Here is a 16,028-nt window from a genome sequence, read left to right as displayed (position 1 = left end):
AGAGATGTAGGAGAGGCAGATCTTCCTGGGAGCAGGTGCACGCATGGAGATTGTGAATAGCTTCTGCAGTATGTTGTTACTTAAAGGAGTGCTTTTCAGGTTTTAATGTGCTTGCAAATCACCAGAAAATCTTGTTAAAATACAGATTTTGTTTAGAAGGTCTGGGTGATTCCACTTGTCTAACGAGCTCCCAGCTGCTGCTGCTGCTGCTGGTCAGAGGCGCATACTTTGAACTGCAAGGATTGTAAGGGCCAGTAGAGCAGAGGTAAGCTCAGAGAAGGCAGAGAGAAAGGCAGGAGGAGAACAAGGAGATGGTAAGAACCGAGTGGGGAGACTGAGAATCAGGGAGTGTTCAGAGGCATCAAATGTTACAGAGCATGAGTGAGATCAAATTGGAAACCTCTTTAGTATAAATAATCTGCATGATTTTGAGAATTCTTTCAACAGTGCTCAGAAGTCTATGCATTAGAGAGCAAGAAAGTCCATGGCTAGATTAATACAGAGTTAGGGGTTTACAGTGCAGGAAAGGAGGGGATAAGAGACTTGAATGTATTAACCAGAAGGTAGATTAAGTGATAGGCCAGGCAGCTGTAGACTGTTTCAGATTGTGCATTGCCCTTAGATTGTTGTTGTTTTGTTTTTAACAGCTGGAGAAAAACTCAACCATTACTTAAGAGAGAATAGTTTCCCATGAGAATGTGTGTGGGTGTGTGTGCAAATGCATGCACGTGCAAGGGATATATATCTTGCAAGGATATATATCTACATAATAAGCTGACTCTAGAAGGATTTACAACAGTTGACTTGTTTGGATCTCCCAAAAGTATTACCTTTTGCAGTTACATATGGAATGTTCTCATGCCAAGGTGATTATGGAAAGACAGGATTCAAAGTTTAAGCATTAACAATATTACAGAAGACAGAAATGTGTTTGAGGGTGTGGTGCATATGGATCTCTTTGGAGCTTCAAAAAATTGTCAAGTTTAATGGTGCCTCACCAAGAAACCTTCATTTCAACTTTTTGTTAGTTTTCTAGCAAGGCCAGACTTAACTGAACTCATTCGAGTAGAGTGGTACACTTTTGAACTCAGACCTAAGTCATTGCGGTACCTTCATATTCATGGTGCTTCCAAAGAACATTTTGAGGTTGAAACATCACAGAGGGACATCAGACAATTTTCTGGTTAACCCTGGGGAAGCCAGTGTTTTAGGAGGAGTTTGAGAGCAAACAGATATCCTTCCTTGGCTGCTGAGAGTTCTAGCAGGAGAATGGAATGGCCAACGTAACCTTGGTGAAAGAGTGACTTTCCCCTGGACGGCAATGCTGTCTTTGAGTGCAGAGCTTGAAGAGGAGTGGTGAGGGAGTGCGGGGATGCTTGCCAAGTCTGTCACATTAACAGAAACGCAGATGCCACAGCCACATTGCTTTCCGAGTCCGTGCCATCCTGAAAAAATATGCATAGAGGCCTGAAATCACTTAAATTTAAATACTTACTTTGATGAAGTCATTCAGTTCTGTGTATTATCAGTCATTTAACACATGCCAGCATCTAAAGTATTATTTATATTTTACATTTCAGTGATGTTATATCTGGCAGCATTTCACTTGATCTGGAGAAATGGTGTGTGGCTGTCCTGGCTTGGTAATGATTAAGGCATCAGGCTGATCCTGGAGCTCTCAGTTGCCGCCCTGAGGCTTAATCTTCAGAAACCACCAAGGCTACTAAATATTTTAAACCTTTTTAAGCAACTCATTGATTAGAATTTAATAGATTCACATAGGTAATTCAAACAGTGACTTTGAACAGACGCCAACTGAATAGGCAACCGAAAGGAAATTTTCTGGAGATATTTTTTTCACCGGCCAGGTTTTACAACAAATTTATTAGTGGCAGTTTTACACACATTCAAATTAAAAAAAAAAAAAAAGATTTAAGTGCATTCATTTCTTAACCACTTAACACAGTATAGGAAAATCAGTTATTTTGTCTACAGATCTGTGTTGAAAGCCGCTAAAATTAATCTCTTTCTATTTATCTCTTAGGATCTGATACTCCTGTCTTAGATTTTAAAGCACATAGTATTTGATTTATAGAGAAGTACTTACAGCAAAGGTGGAGTAAGAATCCAAATCTCAGATTTTAAAAAAATGAGATAATGGTTCCATTAAATCTAAATCTAAGTGTTCTTTATAAATTGAGATAGCCTTTGGCATAACTGGGAGGTTTTCCATTTCAGATTTGAGTTTCTTTGAAGAATAAAGTTTTGTGAAAATATGCAGAAGTAAATTATTACTCAGCATTGCAAGCATAGGCAAGAACCGAGGGTGGAATTTGGTTTGTTTGTTTAGATTACCTGAAAACTGCTTTTATAAATTATGAGTGTGAATATGTTATTATATCTGTCTTTGAGAACAACTTGAGCCAGATGTTTTGAGTTGGCTCGCTTTTAGAAAATGTTAACTCTGGTTTTACCAAGCCCTCATTCAGTGGCTACTTCAGTAGCCATCTTTTTAAGTAGCCCCACCTTTAAGAGAGAACAAATTAATTTCTTCATGAACTGGCTCACTGTGTAGGAATCAATTAGCAGTGACATTTGATTGCTCCAAGTGGACAAATCCAAAGCACTACATTTCAGACTCTCTAACATTCTTTACTAAAATATTTCAAAATTAGTTTCTTAAAATATATCAATTTTAGGGTGATTACACTAAGTTTGAGTGTAAACATATGTTTACACTTAATTTCGTATGTTTAACTATGAAATTGCCCATTAAAAAGCATTGTCTCTTAAAACAAGACTTGGGCTCATCACTTTGCTGTGTCTTTTGTTTAATCTTGGCAACTTTTTTCCTCCTCTAGAAAAACACTAGACTTATATTCAAAAGAGCTGGTTTGAACCTTGGTCCTGCTATCAATTAGATATGTAACTTTGGACAAGTTATATAATCTTTAATAGTCTTATTCATGTCATCTGAAGAGGGAGGAGGTGCTAATTCCCAGGGTTGTTATGATGCCAAGTGAGATAATCTATGTGAAAGCCCTTTACTGTGATCTATAAATATAATGAACACGATGATACTGTGCCTAGTTTAATTGACATTTCATCCAATTAAGATAATCGCTATTTGGTAGCATTATCTCTAAATGCGGTTTAGCTACTGCAGATGAGAATCACATAGAAGAATGCTTTGAGTGCTTTTTAAGTGATTATTATGGGTGTCTTCTCTTTCTCTTTTCTATCACAATGAGTGCCTAAGGGAAAAAGCGATTCTGTTAAGGTGGGGTGCTACTTTTTCTGTCTTAAATTATTGATGCACAGATTTTGTTATAGTAATGATTAATAATAGCCAACATTTAAATAGTGCTAACTCTGTGGCCAGTACAGTTTCCAGGACCTTCCAGTATTAATCTATCTAGTCCTCCCTATAACCATGGGTGGTGGGCACTTTTATTACCACCAGTATAAAGTGGTGAAGCTGAGGTACAGAGAAATTAATTTATTCAAGACTACCTGGTCAGTGTGGTCAGCCAGATCGACTTGTTTTTATGCCTTTCATTAGCTCTAGGGAAGAATTTGGCAAAAATAATGTATCATGATAAAGACAACAATGAACGTTCGTTGGGTCTTGGATGTAGGGGATAGCATCTCATTTTGGAGAAATGATGCTGCGTGCATGCGTGCTGGGATGACACAGAGACTGTATCTTATTTTCCTTTCTTTTTTCCTTTTATAATCTCCAGTGCCTTTCACTGGGTACATTACTGTTAATCTACTAGGATTAGTTCTCTCTCCTGAGCCCAAGGTACAGTAACAGAAAGCTAAACGTGTCAGAGAGGCAGGCCCCGCTCATCTCAGTCTCTTGCTGTGAGTGAAACCATTGGAAGAAAGAGCCCCGAAACCCCATCCAAAGAGATATCTTTGCAGACCTTATGCACTCAGCCTTTTTTTTTGGACTTAGACTTTGGTTGACTTAGTTTCATATACTGTACTTAGTCATTCTTTAATTTAGGTGTGTTTTCCTTCATTTAAGTGACTCATTTATTTGTTCATAAATTTAACAAATTTTATCAAAGGTCTCCCATGTGGCGGGGGTGCTGCGAGGTCCTGAGGGGTAAGATGGTGACTATGACAGGACATACCCTCTGCTTGTTGAGCCTGGAGAACAGCGGGAGGATCAGACGATAAACAAAATAATCTCACACATGGAATTGACCCAGCTGCTCTGACTCCTGCTACAAGGAGAGGAGCACAGTGCCCCAGGGATGGATAAGAGAAGGCATTTGGCTAACACTTGATGACCATAGATTGTTTTCTCTGTCTATCCTCAGCCCTGTAAAAGATGTTGGAGACTTAGGGAGAAAGAGCCAGAGGGAGGGCAAGTTAGAAAGAATGGCTGGGGAGCAGAGTTGGCAAAGCAAACCCCTGCATAACACAAGGTGGCAGCAGGGAAAGGAAAAAAGAAAAACCTAACTTGAGCAGCATAACACATCTAAATGCCTGAATATATCACTGCATCATGGAAGAATAAGTAGTACTTGTACTAACTACCGTTTGCAAGAAAAGTCATTGCATATTCATTCTACTCAACCCAGTAAAAGAGGGAAGAACACAGTAAGTTGAGAGTGAGTTCCATTAACATGGTAGAAGTCTTTTACTGTTAGAAAGTGTATGTGTCAGTTTTATGACAGTTTATTTATCCAGAATGTTGGATAAATGACATTGCTGCCTACATTTATACAAATGTTTAAAAGCAACATGAATATTAATTTCAAAAGAATCATTAAATAGAAAGACAGTAGACCTTGGTTTCTGGATCCAGCTGGTGACCAGGCCCTGGATAAATACTACTTGAGAAATAATTGATTGCTTTACTTTTCTTCCTACCTCTTATTATCATCTGTCATTACATTATTGTTTGTTTATCTTTGGGTCCAAAACTGAAGTGTAAGAATTATTCAGACAGAGACTTTGTCTTTCCTGCTCATTGGTATATACTATTTAGAATAGTGCCTGGCATGTAGCAGGCACTCAATAAATATTCACTGAATGAATGAATAAATAAGATAATCGCACAGGTATATAATTACCAACTAAAATGAACAAGCGGGAGAAGTGAAAGTATTTTTCAAAACTATAAGTACTGGGCTTCCCTGGTGGCGCAGTGGTTAAGAATCCGCCTGCCAATGCAGGGGACACGGGTTCAAGCCCTGGTCCGGGAAGATCCCACATGCAGTAGAGCAACTAAGCCCGTGCGCCACAACTACTGAGCCTGCGCTCTAGAACGCTCGAGCCACAACTACTGAGCCTGCGAGCCACGACTACTGAAGCCTGTGCGCCTGGACCCTGTGCTCCACAACAAGAGAAGCCACCGCAATGAGAAACCCGCGCACCACAGTGGAGAGTAGCCCCCGCTCGCTGCAACTAGAGAAAGCCCACATGCAGCAATGAAGACCCAACGCAGCCAAAAATAGAATAAATAAAATAAATAAATTAAAAAAAACCCAAAACTATAAGTGCTTCACACATACAAGGTGATGCTGTTTCTTTGAATTTTAGAAAAAAATACAATCTGCCAGAAGATAACTTGTTGAATTTTTTGTACTGGTAGCTAGCTTTCTCTTTAAACATTTATTTCCTAACTGTTTCTCTTCCATGGTTTGTAATATTGTTCTACATTTATGGTTCTATAAGATCCCCTCCACCCAGCTCAGTTAGCCTGTAGAGTAGAGATTCTTAATCTGAGTCAGTGTACCTGTGTGAAATCCAGTGTTGCCTCCTGAGGCCTCATGTACTCCCTGAAATTGTATGCCAAGGGCAGTGGCCCCCGTACACTTTACTGGAGGGAGTTCCCCTGACTCTTATCAGATTCTCAGCATTTATGAGCCCCCAGTTTAAAAAATCAGTGCTCTAAAATTTTGTATTTTTCTTTTACTTTTTGTTGCTCTTTTGGTTTTTCTTTTCCTTCTTGAGATGGTTTCGTCTTCCTTTTAATGTTGATGATTATGTTTTGGTATTTTAAAATGTTTACCGTTTGATTGTCCCCATTGTGCGGTACTCTTGGGTAATTGCACGCCTCTGATCCCAGCCCTTCTCTCTGTCTCTCTTTTGTCTGGCCAGCAGCGTGGGGATGTGCCAACTGCAGGGTCGTCCTCTCCAACCCTTCTGGGACCTTTACTTCTCCGTGCTACCCTAACGACTACCCCAACAGCCAGGCTTGCATGTGGACCCTCCGAGCCCCCGCGGGCTATATCATTCAGATAACGTTTAATGACTTCGACATTGAAGAAGCTCCCAATTGCATTTATGACTCATTATCCCTTGATAATGGAGAGAGCCAGACTAAATTTTGTGGAGCAACTGCCAAAGGCCTATCATTTAACTCAAGTGCGAATGAGATGCATGTGTCCTTTTCAAGTGACTTTAGCATCCAGAAGAAAGGTTTCAATGCCAGCTACATCAGAGGTATGTAAACCAAAGGCAGCGCCAACCTTCTGGTTTCATTTAGCATGCTCTACAGTAAACACGAGGACCAGAAGACAGTTATGCTCTTTTATGTGAATGTGAATGATTAGGATTAGAATTTAAGTGCAAGAATCTGTTAGTGTTCTCTGAACGTTCTCATTAGTGATACAGTTACCAGATCCAAAATCTGGTTACAGTAGAGCTGAATTCTTTTTATATTGTTTATATACAGAACATTTAAAGGCTGCTTGAAAGACCCTGTAGATATCCCACAGCTAATAATTGAATCTGTAATTCTAACATCTCTCCATCAAACATTTAAAACATTCTTATTTAGAAATCCTTTTATTTTAGGCTTTAAAGATGTTGCCCTTTTCAGGAACTAGGGGGACGAATGTAGGAAATAAACATATAAATTAAAATGTAAAAAGAGCTATGTATAACTGAAGCTAATAAACAGCAGAGCCTGAGGAAAGCCCCTTGAAAATGGCGAATTGAAGGAAAGAAATATATTTTTATCAGACATATTTCCTGGATTCTGGCATATCAGAACATTTAAATAATCTCATTCTCTCCAAGCCAGTCTTCGCTTAAGGAAAACTCAAGCTTTGAGACTGTGAGATTTAGTTATAATTTTTTTTTCCTTCTGAGCTGCTTAAGTAGGTGTTATGTATCAAAAAAAGAAAAGAGAAAGGCACCACTCTGACCATTATTATTACAAATTGTGTTTTTGGTTTCAGCTTTATTTACTGTTTGTGACTGACATTAGATATATGTGTGGTTAATTGAAACACACATGCTTTAATTTTTCAAATAATGTTTTAAGGTTATAAGATACTGTAGGAAATTTGAAAATTAAAAAAGAAAAGCAAATTAGAATTACCTGTACATCTACCACCCAGCCATAACCACTAATAAAATGTTGATGGACATATTTCCTTCCAGCCTTCTTATTTTAACAATGCATGTAGAATACTGGGTTCATATTGTATAAGTATCCCTTTGGGTAAGTAGACCTATAAACTGCTTTATATATAAGAAGTAGACTAAAAAAATCATCATTTTATTAGATTCCATCATGAATTTTTGACTAGAATATTTATATTAAAATGATGTTATTACTATAGAGCTATTCTTGGTATGTGTTAAAATGTATTCAAACTAGTATTCATGTGAAGCCAGTACTGAACAGTATTTTTGGGGAGAGCTACTTCTCTCTCCAATCAGTACATAATGTTTCACAATATCTATAATATTAGCACAGAGCTAAATCCATTGTGTTACTTAATAATTTTACGTATGTCACAGAAGGACTAGGCTAAAGCATTTTTATTTTGAATTTATCATGCACATAATTATAGTCATCTCTATTAGTAATCAGTAATAGCTGTATATCGACTATGACACAGATACTGCTCCAGTGCTTTGAGGGTATTAACTTATTCAGTTCTTACTGCCCACCTGTATAATAGGTGCCTTTCCCTTTGTTTTATAGACAAGGGGGCTAAAGTAGAGTGCATGCCCAAGGTCACAGGGCACTGTGTGGGAGAGCTGGGCAGGGAGCTCCACTGTCTGCCCTTTAACCACTGCTCTTACTGTCCCTCAGAAACTAGCTCACACGCCCAGACGTAAAAGAAATATAGCTTAAAGTGCCATTTTTGTTTGTTTTTTTACCCGACTCCCTCTCCTCAGTGGAATTGTCTTTGCCTTTGATCCTAAAATAGCCTGGTGATGGGGAAGACAAGTAGGATATGGGGTGTCTGAAGGGAAAGGGTAGCACAGGAATGTTTGGGAAGGGTGAAAGTTAATGAAAAATGGAACTATTGGCTATTATGTTTAGAAATTATTTGAAAAGAAACATAGTTTTGAAAATCATAATGTGTAAACAGAACTTTCTTGAAACCAGTAGGTTCTTTAATTTCCCCCCCCCCTCAGATCAGGGATTTAAAAAAAGAAAAAACCTGTCACCTTGACAGCTATAACTGGAAGGTTTAGGTGTGAGAGCCAACCGTGATTAGAGTTAAAATGGGTGGGGTTTCTTATTGTTATTGGTATAAGGTACTGGGTTGGTGAAAGAGAGTGGTGGACAGAGAAAGAGGAGAGTGTGGGACGAAGGGTGAGTAAAAGCCAATTAGTAGAGAGTGTGGAGGGGTTGGCTGTATCAGACATTTTGCATTTCATTAGTCCATATCTGACGTTAACAGGCTTTATCTGTTACTGTGTTTTGTCCTAGTTGCCGTGTCCTTAAGGAATCAAAAGGTCATTTTACCCCAGATGCTAGATACTTACCAGGTATCTCTTGCAAAAAGTGTCTCTATTCCAGAGCTCAGAGCTTTCACACTCTGCTTTGAAGCAACCAAAATTGGCAAGGAAGACAACGAATGGACAGCTTTCTCCTACTCAGATGCATCCTTCACACAATTGCTCAGTTTCGGAAAGACCAAGAATGGCTACTTTCTATCTATTTCTGGCTCAAAATGCTTACTAAACAGTGCGTTACCTGTAAAAGATAAGGAAGACATTTTCACAGAAAGCTTTGAGCAGCTCTGCATCGTTTGGAATAATTCTTTGGGATACGTTGGTGTAAATTTCAAAAGAAACTATGGAGCAGTTTCATGCGATTCTACCATTAGTAAAGTTATTCCTGGGAATGGGAAATTGTTGCTGGGCTCCAATCAAAATGAAATTGCCTCTCTAAAAGGGGACATTTATAACTTTCGACTTTGGAATTTTGCCATGAATTCCAAAATCCTCTTCAACCTCAGCTGCAATGTGAAAGGGAATGTGGTAGACTGGCAAAATGACTTTTGGAATATCCCAACCCTAGCTCTGAAAGCTGAAAGCAACCTCAGCTGTGGTAAGTCTGTGGCATAGTCACTCTTTTTTTTTTTTCATTGTTCTATGAATATGTTTGTCAACAAGAAATTATATAGACACACGTATATGTGTGTGATTACCAGCCATACATATTCAATCAAAGCTTTAGTCCTACCATTTTTAAGTTTTTCCTATATCATAAAATATCACGTGGTTTATACCTAATATAAACAATTGTGTACAATTATTGTGTCTCAGATAGAAATGTTAACCCCAGGACTAAAACAAAAGAAATTAATAAGTTACTGTTTTTAATCATGAAGATGATACAGTGAAAAGCTGACCTTTGTCATCCTAGAATGAAATTTCCATAGCATTACTTAAACAACCACCACCTAAAAGAATGGTATTTACTTAGCCAGTATTAAAGATTGTCCATTTTATGGAAAATCTTGATAATCAGGAACTATCAATTTTCTTTAACTTTTTTCTCCATTTATTTGAAAATGAGCATTTGTTGTTTGTTAAAAATACTCTTGTCTTTTTGGTTGCTCTTTGGGAGACTTTAAATGTGATATTATTCTGAGTAGCTAACTGCAAAATATTTAGGGAAATAATTCTATGTTACAAAAATTATATGAAAATAAACTTCTATCAGTTATTCTCTGTGTACATAAGTCAATTCTGGAAGTCCTTATTTTACTGTAGGACTGAGTCAAATATAAAAAGTATAAATTTCATTATCAATTTTGAATGTCATATGACTAAATCTAAGGTGTTGATAATGTATATTTTTTTAGTCACAGAGATAACTGTCAATAAAGGAGGGAAAGAAGGGGCCTAATATTCAAAAGTCATTTGTATGTGACTTTGGAGGAAATTCTATCAGAGCTTCATTCCCAATACTTTCAACAAAGTAGGACCCACTGTGAAGACCTGAGGTCACCTGCCCTGTTTCCCTGACCTGCGTTTGCCCTTCCAGCCTGGGGGACTCCTGTCACCTACCCCTCTGTGGGCCACTCATCTCTCCGTGTGGTCCCTGGTGCTCCTGCAGATGGTGGGAGGCAGTTACGTGATGTCGTTTGAGAGGTGTTTCCTTGTGGGTTGTTGGAAAGAGGGTAAACCACAACCCTGTTCCAGGAGACCCTGGAACTTTGTAAGAGTTCGTGGTGTTCCCAGCATCCTCTCATTCTGAGATTAGCTACAGAGAACAACCTTCAGGGACTCCTGAGAAGTCTTTCACTCAGCAAGGAAACTGAGAAAATCAAGTGTGTGTGTTTGGTGTGGCATGGGAACAGCGAGGAGAGGACAGTGGTGTACTTCCTATGTTCGGGGTGATTATCTTTAGTCTAGGGACCTGTTTTCATCATATCCTTGGCCATTATTAAAAACTCATAATACAGACTATTTAATATTTGCCTTCCTGTGGGTCAATATTTGAGGGCTATGACAGCCAAAAGAAAAAAAAGAAAAAAGGATTTGGCTAGTCATATTAATAATGGCAAAATACTTAAATTATACTTAAATTGAATATATATTATGTTCTAGGTACTGTTTTAAGTGCTTTATGCATGGTAACTTATTTCCTACAATATAGATCCCATGATGTAAGTTTTGTTATTAATCCCATTTTGCAGAAAGAGATTAAGTAACTTATCCAAGGTCATTTAATTAATAAGTGGCCAAGCCAGGAATTGAAGTCAGAAAGTTCAGTTTTAGAACTGTGTTCTCTTAGACTGTCTTTCAGAATAAGCAGGACTAGAAGATGAGATGTAGTACTAGAGTAGGTGAGTCACTTCTTGCCCAGATGAGGTGTACAAAGGTCCAAGAGCTGTCTCTTCTGGCCAGAAAGCACTGCTGGCCAAAACACTAGCTTTCCCAGGTATTAACATGGTATTTGTATTAAACAAAACAAGGTTTCTTCCCTGCAGTGCTTCTTCGATACCTTAATATAATAAAATGTGAGGACTGTAGTATACAAGAACTCCTAAACTTATTTTAAGAAATCCTCTAGACCCGGGGTTGGCAAACTAGGATGTTTTTGTAAATAAAGTTTTATTGGAACACAGGTATGCACATGAGGTTTTGTATTGCCTGTGGCTGCCTCTGTGTTACAACTGCAGAGCTGACTGTGAGAGGTGACATGGCCCACCATCCTAAAACATTTACTGTCTGGCCCTTTAAGAGAAAATCTGCCAACCCCTGAAACTAGACCAAAAAAATCAAAGGGTCTAGTTTTCTGAAGCACACACTTTGGACAATACTGGAAAAGACCTGCTAGATCTTCTGGGCCAGAGATAATAGACCAGTCCCTCAGGGGCTAATTTAGCCCTTAGACATAGGTGGTGGTGGCAGCACTGATTTGTTTTCATTTATTTACATTTGTTCCACGCAATGCTTTTAACTAATGATTTATTTCCAACATTAAAAAATTTGATTTCACATAAAAATGAATGTTTGGATTCTCTGATAAACAAAAAATGAACACTAGTCTAGTGGTTCTGCCTGACCAACGCAGCTTAAGCTAAGTGGTGACCACCCCCTTTGAAGGGGCTTTCCAGGTCCCCTCGGCCCTTAGCACCCTCCTTACTCTCCCCGCGCCAGCCCCCGGTAGATTGACTTTGGCCTGGGTAGGCACTCATGTTTGAGAATCCCAATTTAGGCCACGCCTTTCACTTTATAAAGGGCAGGAAACTGAAGCTTAGAAAACATAAGTGGCCGAGGCAGTTGTTGGGCTAAAATTCTTGTCTCCTGTCCCCGTGCCCAGGGGTTATACTTGGGAGTCCTCATATTTTCTTTAACACGGTCTTTAAAGCTCCTTTCCAAGCCTTACGATTACTGGAAAGCATCAGATATGTGCTCGTGGAGCTCAGCCATTGGTAAGTTTTCAAAATGACTTCAATCAAAGGAGTAGCACAAGCTTACAGAGTCAGTGTCTGAGTTCCTTTAACTTTTATAGTCATCTTCTTGACATTCCACAATGACGTTAAACACCCCCATTCTGTACAGTCAGATATCCTGGACTGTGTATCAGGACTAATAACGGGAGAGGGAGTTTCCTGCTGCTTAATCATAAGCTTTGGGAGTTGAAGAACCCAAGTCACTTATTAACTGACAGGAAATACCTGTATCAGAGATTATATCTAAGCTTGTTAGCTAAGCAAAACTTGAATAAGTGAAAAAAAGTATGCTCTATTAACATTTTAACCTTTCCTTTTTTCCAGAACACTGTGGCTTGCTGTTTATGGTAATGGTAATTTCCCAAAACTAATGATCAGTACAGTAGCCAATGGGAAAATAGAATTTCGTGCCTAACATTCCATTGGCTTGACAATGTCTGTTAAATATGAGCTTTCATTCCAGAGTCAACTTGTGATAGAAAATGAATAGATTTTCCAAAGGTCTATTGCTAAGTAAATTTTAATATGAAAATAGGATGGTAGAACAGAACTGACTGCATTTAACATTAAAGCATCCTGTCGTTTGTTTCAAATATTAAGTATCCTAACCTTAATAAAATCAATATTTTATTTATAAATGTTTTAGTGATTTCATAATTGGACTTTTGTTTTCCTATGCTGTTCTAAGTATAGTTAGGGAATATACGTAATTAGGAAATTTCCAGCACGTTTTTTTTTTTAATCATGGTTAATCTTGTCAGTCCTTTTCAGAAAGAAATGCTTTATTTAGCAGCAATTCCTTTTCATTTTATATCATCATTCTTTTTCTTAGGACAATTTTATTAAACAATACTGAGTTTTATAACCTCCGTGGATAGACAGTTTCCCTAATGGACTCTTTAATCATAAGTGCAAGTATTTGCCTGCATTATGATTCAAGTTTAGATACTGGCTAATGTCCATCAATTTTCACAAAGTACAGATAGTGCCTTCTATACCAGTTATATTTATTTTACTGATGACTGCTTTTTCCTGAGTGCTACTGTGTAACTCAATGAAGAGTCTAAGTTCAAACAAATTACATTTATTTAACAAGCATTTATTAATCACTTCCATTTATTAACCACCATGGATGTAGAGATAAGACACAGTTCACAAGTACCCAAGTTTGATGTTAATTCTTTTCTAGAAATTTCTGGATTTGGACCGACTGTTGTTTCCCTCTCTGAAATTTTATACTTAATTACCAAGGCTTCATCAACTCCTGGATTCCTACCCTTTCATTTTCAATTATTGCAGTTTTGTCCCTCACAGCCATAAAACTCTGATTCACTATTGGCTCCTTCCTTTCATTCCTAACAAATTACTGAGTGTAACATTTTTAGATGACTGAATTTTTTTTAAATAATAGAGATGAAATCACTGATCTTTACAAAGGATGTTATTCTTTGAAGATGCCCAAACTCTTTATGAGCATAAATGGCATCCAAAAATAATTTTATTTTAAATATATTTATGAAAAAAAATAAATTCAATTTAGTAACAGCTGCAAAGAAGGAGTTGAAAGGGATTATTATTTGTCTTATTAGTGCAACTCACATGAGAGTTTAGCGCTGTCAACTGTTATTTGGATTGTCATTAAGTTGGGTGTGAGATGGGTTATTGGCTACTCAGTCTTTTTTCACTACAACTTGGGTAAATATTGACTCCTTTCAGTAGCAAGATTTTGGAAAAACAAAAGATAGAGAAGAAAGATTAACAGCTTTACAGCTTTTCATCAGCTGCCCTTTCTTAGAGACTACTTTTTTTTTAAGGAAATTTGTCTTTAAATTTTGCAGTTAATATTAAGTGAATACCTTTAAACCTTAAATCTTGCAGTTAATATTAAGTGAATACCTTTAAACCTTAAATACCTTTAAATATTTGGTATCCACAAATATCAGTGAATATACATAGGTCACATTCTGAAGAAAGTTCCTTAATGATAAATATATTAATAGCCAAGACAAAGAATTGTCTCTTTTTCCTTAACAATCTTCTGGTTTGTAAATCTGTCCACCTAGAAAAATTGATGGGGAGAATGACTTTTCTATGCAGATATGCTGAAAATGGAACTGGGTACAAATAAAAAGATTGTGCACATTTTTAATATTTTATGTATTTGTTTATGTAATTTGGTATATTTGTAATGTAAGTTTTCATTAATCAATATTCCGGACCTTTCTAATTAAATTTGTCACTTGTATTCAAACCATTTTCACTGAAACATGCTTCAAATTTAATTTCTGTTTCTATACTGAATCATCATAAAATAGTGTTCATAAAGTATTTATAAAGCAATGTCAATTTGCTAAACTAAAAGTACCCAAGAAGGAACAACTGATAGTTTAATACTGAGAAGTAAATGTTACAATTTTCCATAACAAGCATGTCACATGATGAAATTTAGACTTGCTTACCATACAACGAAACTGATGAAATGTTAAAGAAAATTGTTAAATATCTTACTCTAAATCCTAACTCTCCTGATTTTCTCTCCTTATTTCCACCTCTCAGCTCTTTGATATCTGCAGTGGAAATGTAGTTAGCCTGAAAACTTGCTTTCCCACAATGCTGTCCCCTTATCTCCCTTTGTCTTCCAGAGATATTGTATCAGTGCCGGAAGTGGCCTTAGGAGCCTTTGTCTGCCAACATTGTGTGGAATTTGAGAAGCACAAAAACTCAGTCCAAGGGTCTCCTCTCTTGCATGTTATAGTGGCTGAGATTTCCTCAGTCATTCTGAGTTTTAAAAGCTTTTTAGTTTTCAGAAGTTCCTTACTAAAATATAAATACCTAAAGGAGAAGTAAGGTCATGCAAGAAGGGGGCATGATGGGAAGGAATAATGGGCAGAAAACATTCAAGATCAAATTCTAGGCTGGCTTCAACTTCTGCCTCCTCACGTGCTCTTTCTCCATAGTACACAGATTAAGTTTTTAATCGGAAACACACACCACCACACCCCCCCCAACCCCGCCCGCCCATCTCTGCTTCCTTTCGTAGCCAAGCTTCCTATTTTTGCATTCACTTCTCAAACATTGGAAATCTAGAGTGCATGATTCCCACGCTACTGAAGAGAATTTCTGTAGAGCTCTTGTCAAAATTCCAGTGCAAAGTGAAGGGTCTTCTCAGTCTTTATCATTCTGGACCTTTCTGTATACTTGATGGTGGCCACACCCTCCATGAAACTTTGTTCACTTGAATTCTGTAAAATCACCTTCTACAAGAGCTATTTTTGTCTTCTCAAATCTATAGCTTTTTTTTTTTTTAATCTGAAACTTAAATATAGGAATATCTATGGTTCCATCAAATCTTCTAGCTTAGGTGATCCCAGACACATCTATAGCTTCTGTGGAGTACTTCCTGGCTAGGCCTCTTACAAAAACATGTAAACCGTGTACCAGATGTCACACAGGTACCTCAGTTCCTATTACTGGATGTACTGTTTAGCCCACCCCACCTAAGTTTGCTTTCCTTCCAGTATTTACTATGTCCTTTTATGAGATCATTGTGTACCAATTTCTCAAGTTGGAAACCAGAAAAATTCTTCTATTCTTCCCTTTCTTTCTCTGTTCTCCAGTTAGTCACTAAATAAATCCTATATATTCCATCTTCAAATGTCTTGTATCCATCTCTTTCTGTCTATCCTCACTGTACTTATGATATCAAGCCTGAATTATTGGTATTATTCATGCTTCTTGTATCGCCTGTCTTTTAGTTAGCTATGGAGCCTCAAATGTGATTGTTTTTAAATTTAAGTCAATTTTCTCACCAAGCTCCCTTTCATTTTTTTCCCATTTACTTCAAGA

The 16,028-nt window shown here is 37.6% G+C and overlaps 1 protein-coding gene and 1 long non-coding RNA gene across 12 annotated transcripts in view; one reads left to right on the top strand and one right to left on the bottom strand.

The window, feature by feature from the left end:
- ADGRG6 (adhesion G protein-coupled receptor G6) overlaps positions 1-16,028 on the top strand; it is a 134,843-nt gene that overhangs the window by 57,026 nt on the left and 61,789 nt on the right. For 9 of the 11 annotated variants that reach the window (XM_082474449.1, XM_082474456.1, XM_082474454.1 and 6 more), the window contains 2 exons: positions 6,124-6,465; positions 8,699-9,322. In XM_082474449.1, the coding sequence (XP_082330575.1) occupies positions 6,124-6,465; positions 8,699-9,322 (966 nt within the window). The remainder of the gene's footprint in view (positions 1-6,123; positions 6,466-8,698; positions 9,323-16,028) is intronic. The other 2 variants (XM_082474459.1, XM_082474451.1) reach the window with 1 other exon arrangement.
- Positions 1-16,028, bottom strand: part of LOC309667006 — a 1,642,277-nt gene that overhangs the window by 1,623,924 nt on the left and 2,325 nt on the right. The gene's annotated exons all lie outside the window — the stretch shown is intronic.

Source organism: Balaenoptera physalus, assembly GCF_965194825.1.
Source record: "Balaenoptera physalus genome assembly, chromosome: 9".
In the NCBI taxonomy this organism is placed as follows: Eukaryota; Metazoa; Chordata; class Mammalia; order Artiodactyla; family Balaenopteridae; genus Balaenoptera; species Balaenoptera physalus.
This window is presented reverse-complemented; position numbering and strand designations above follow the sequence as displayed.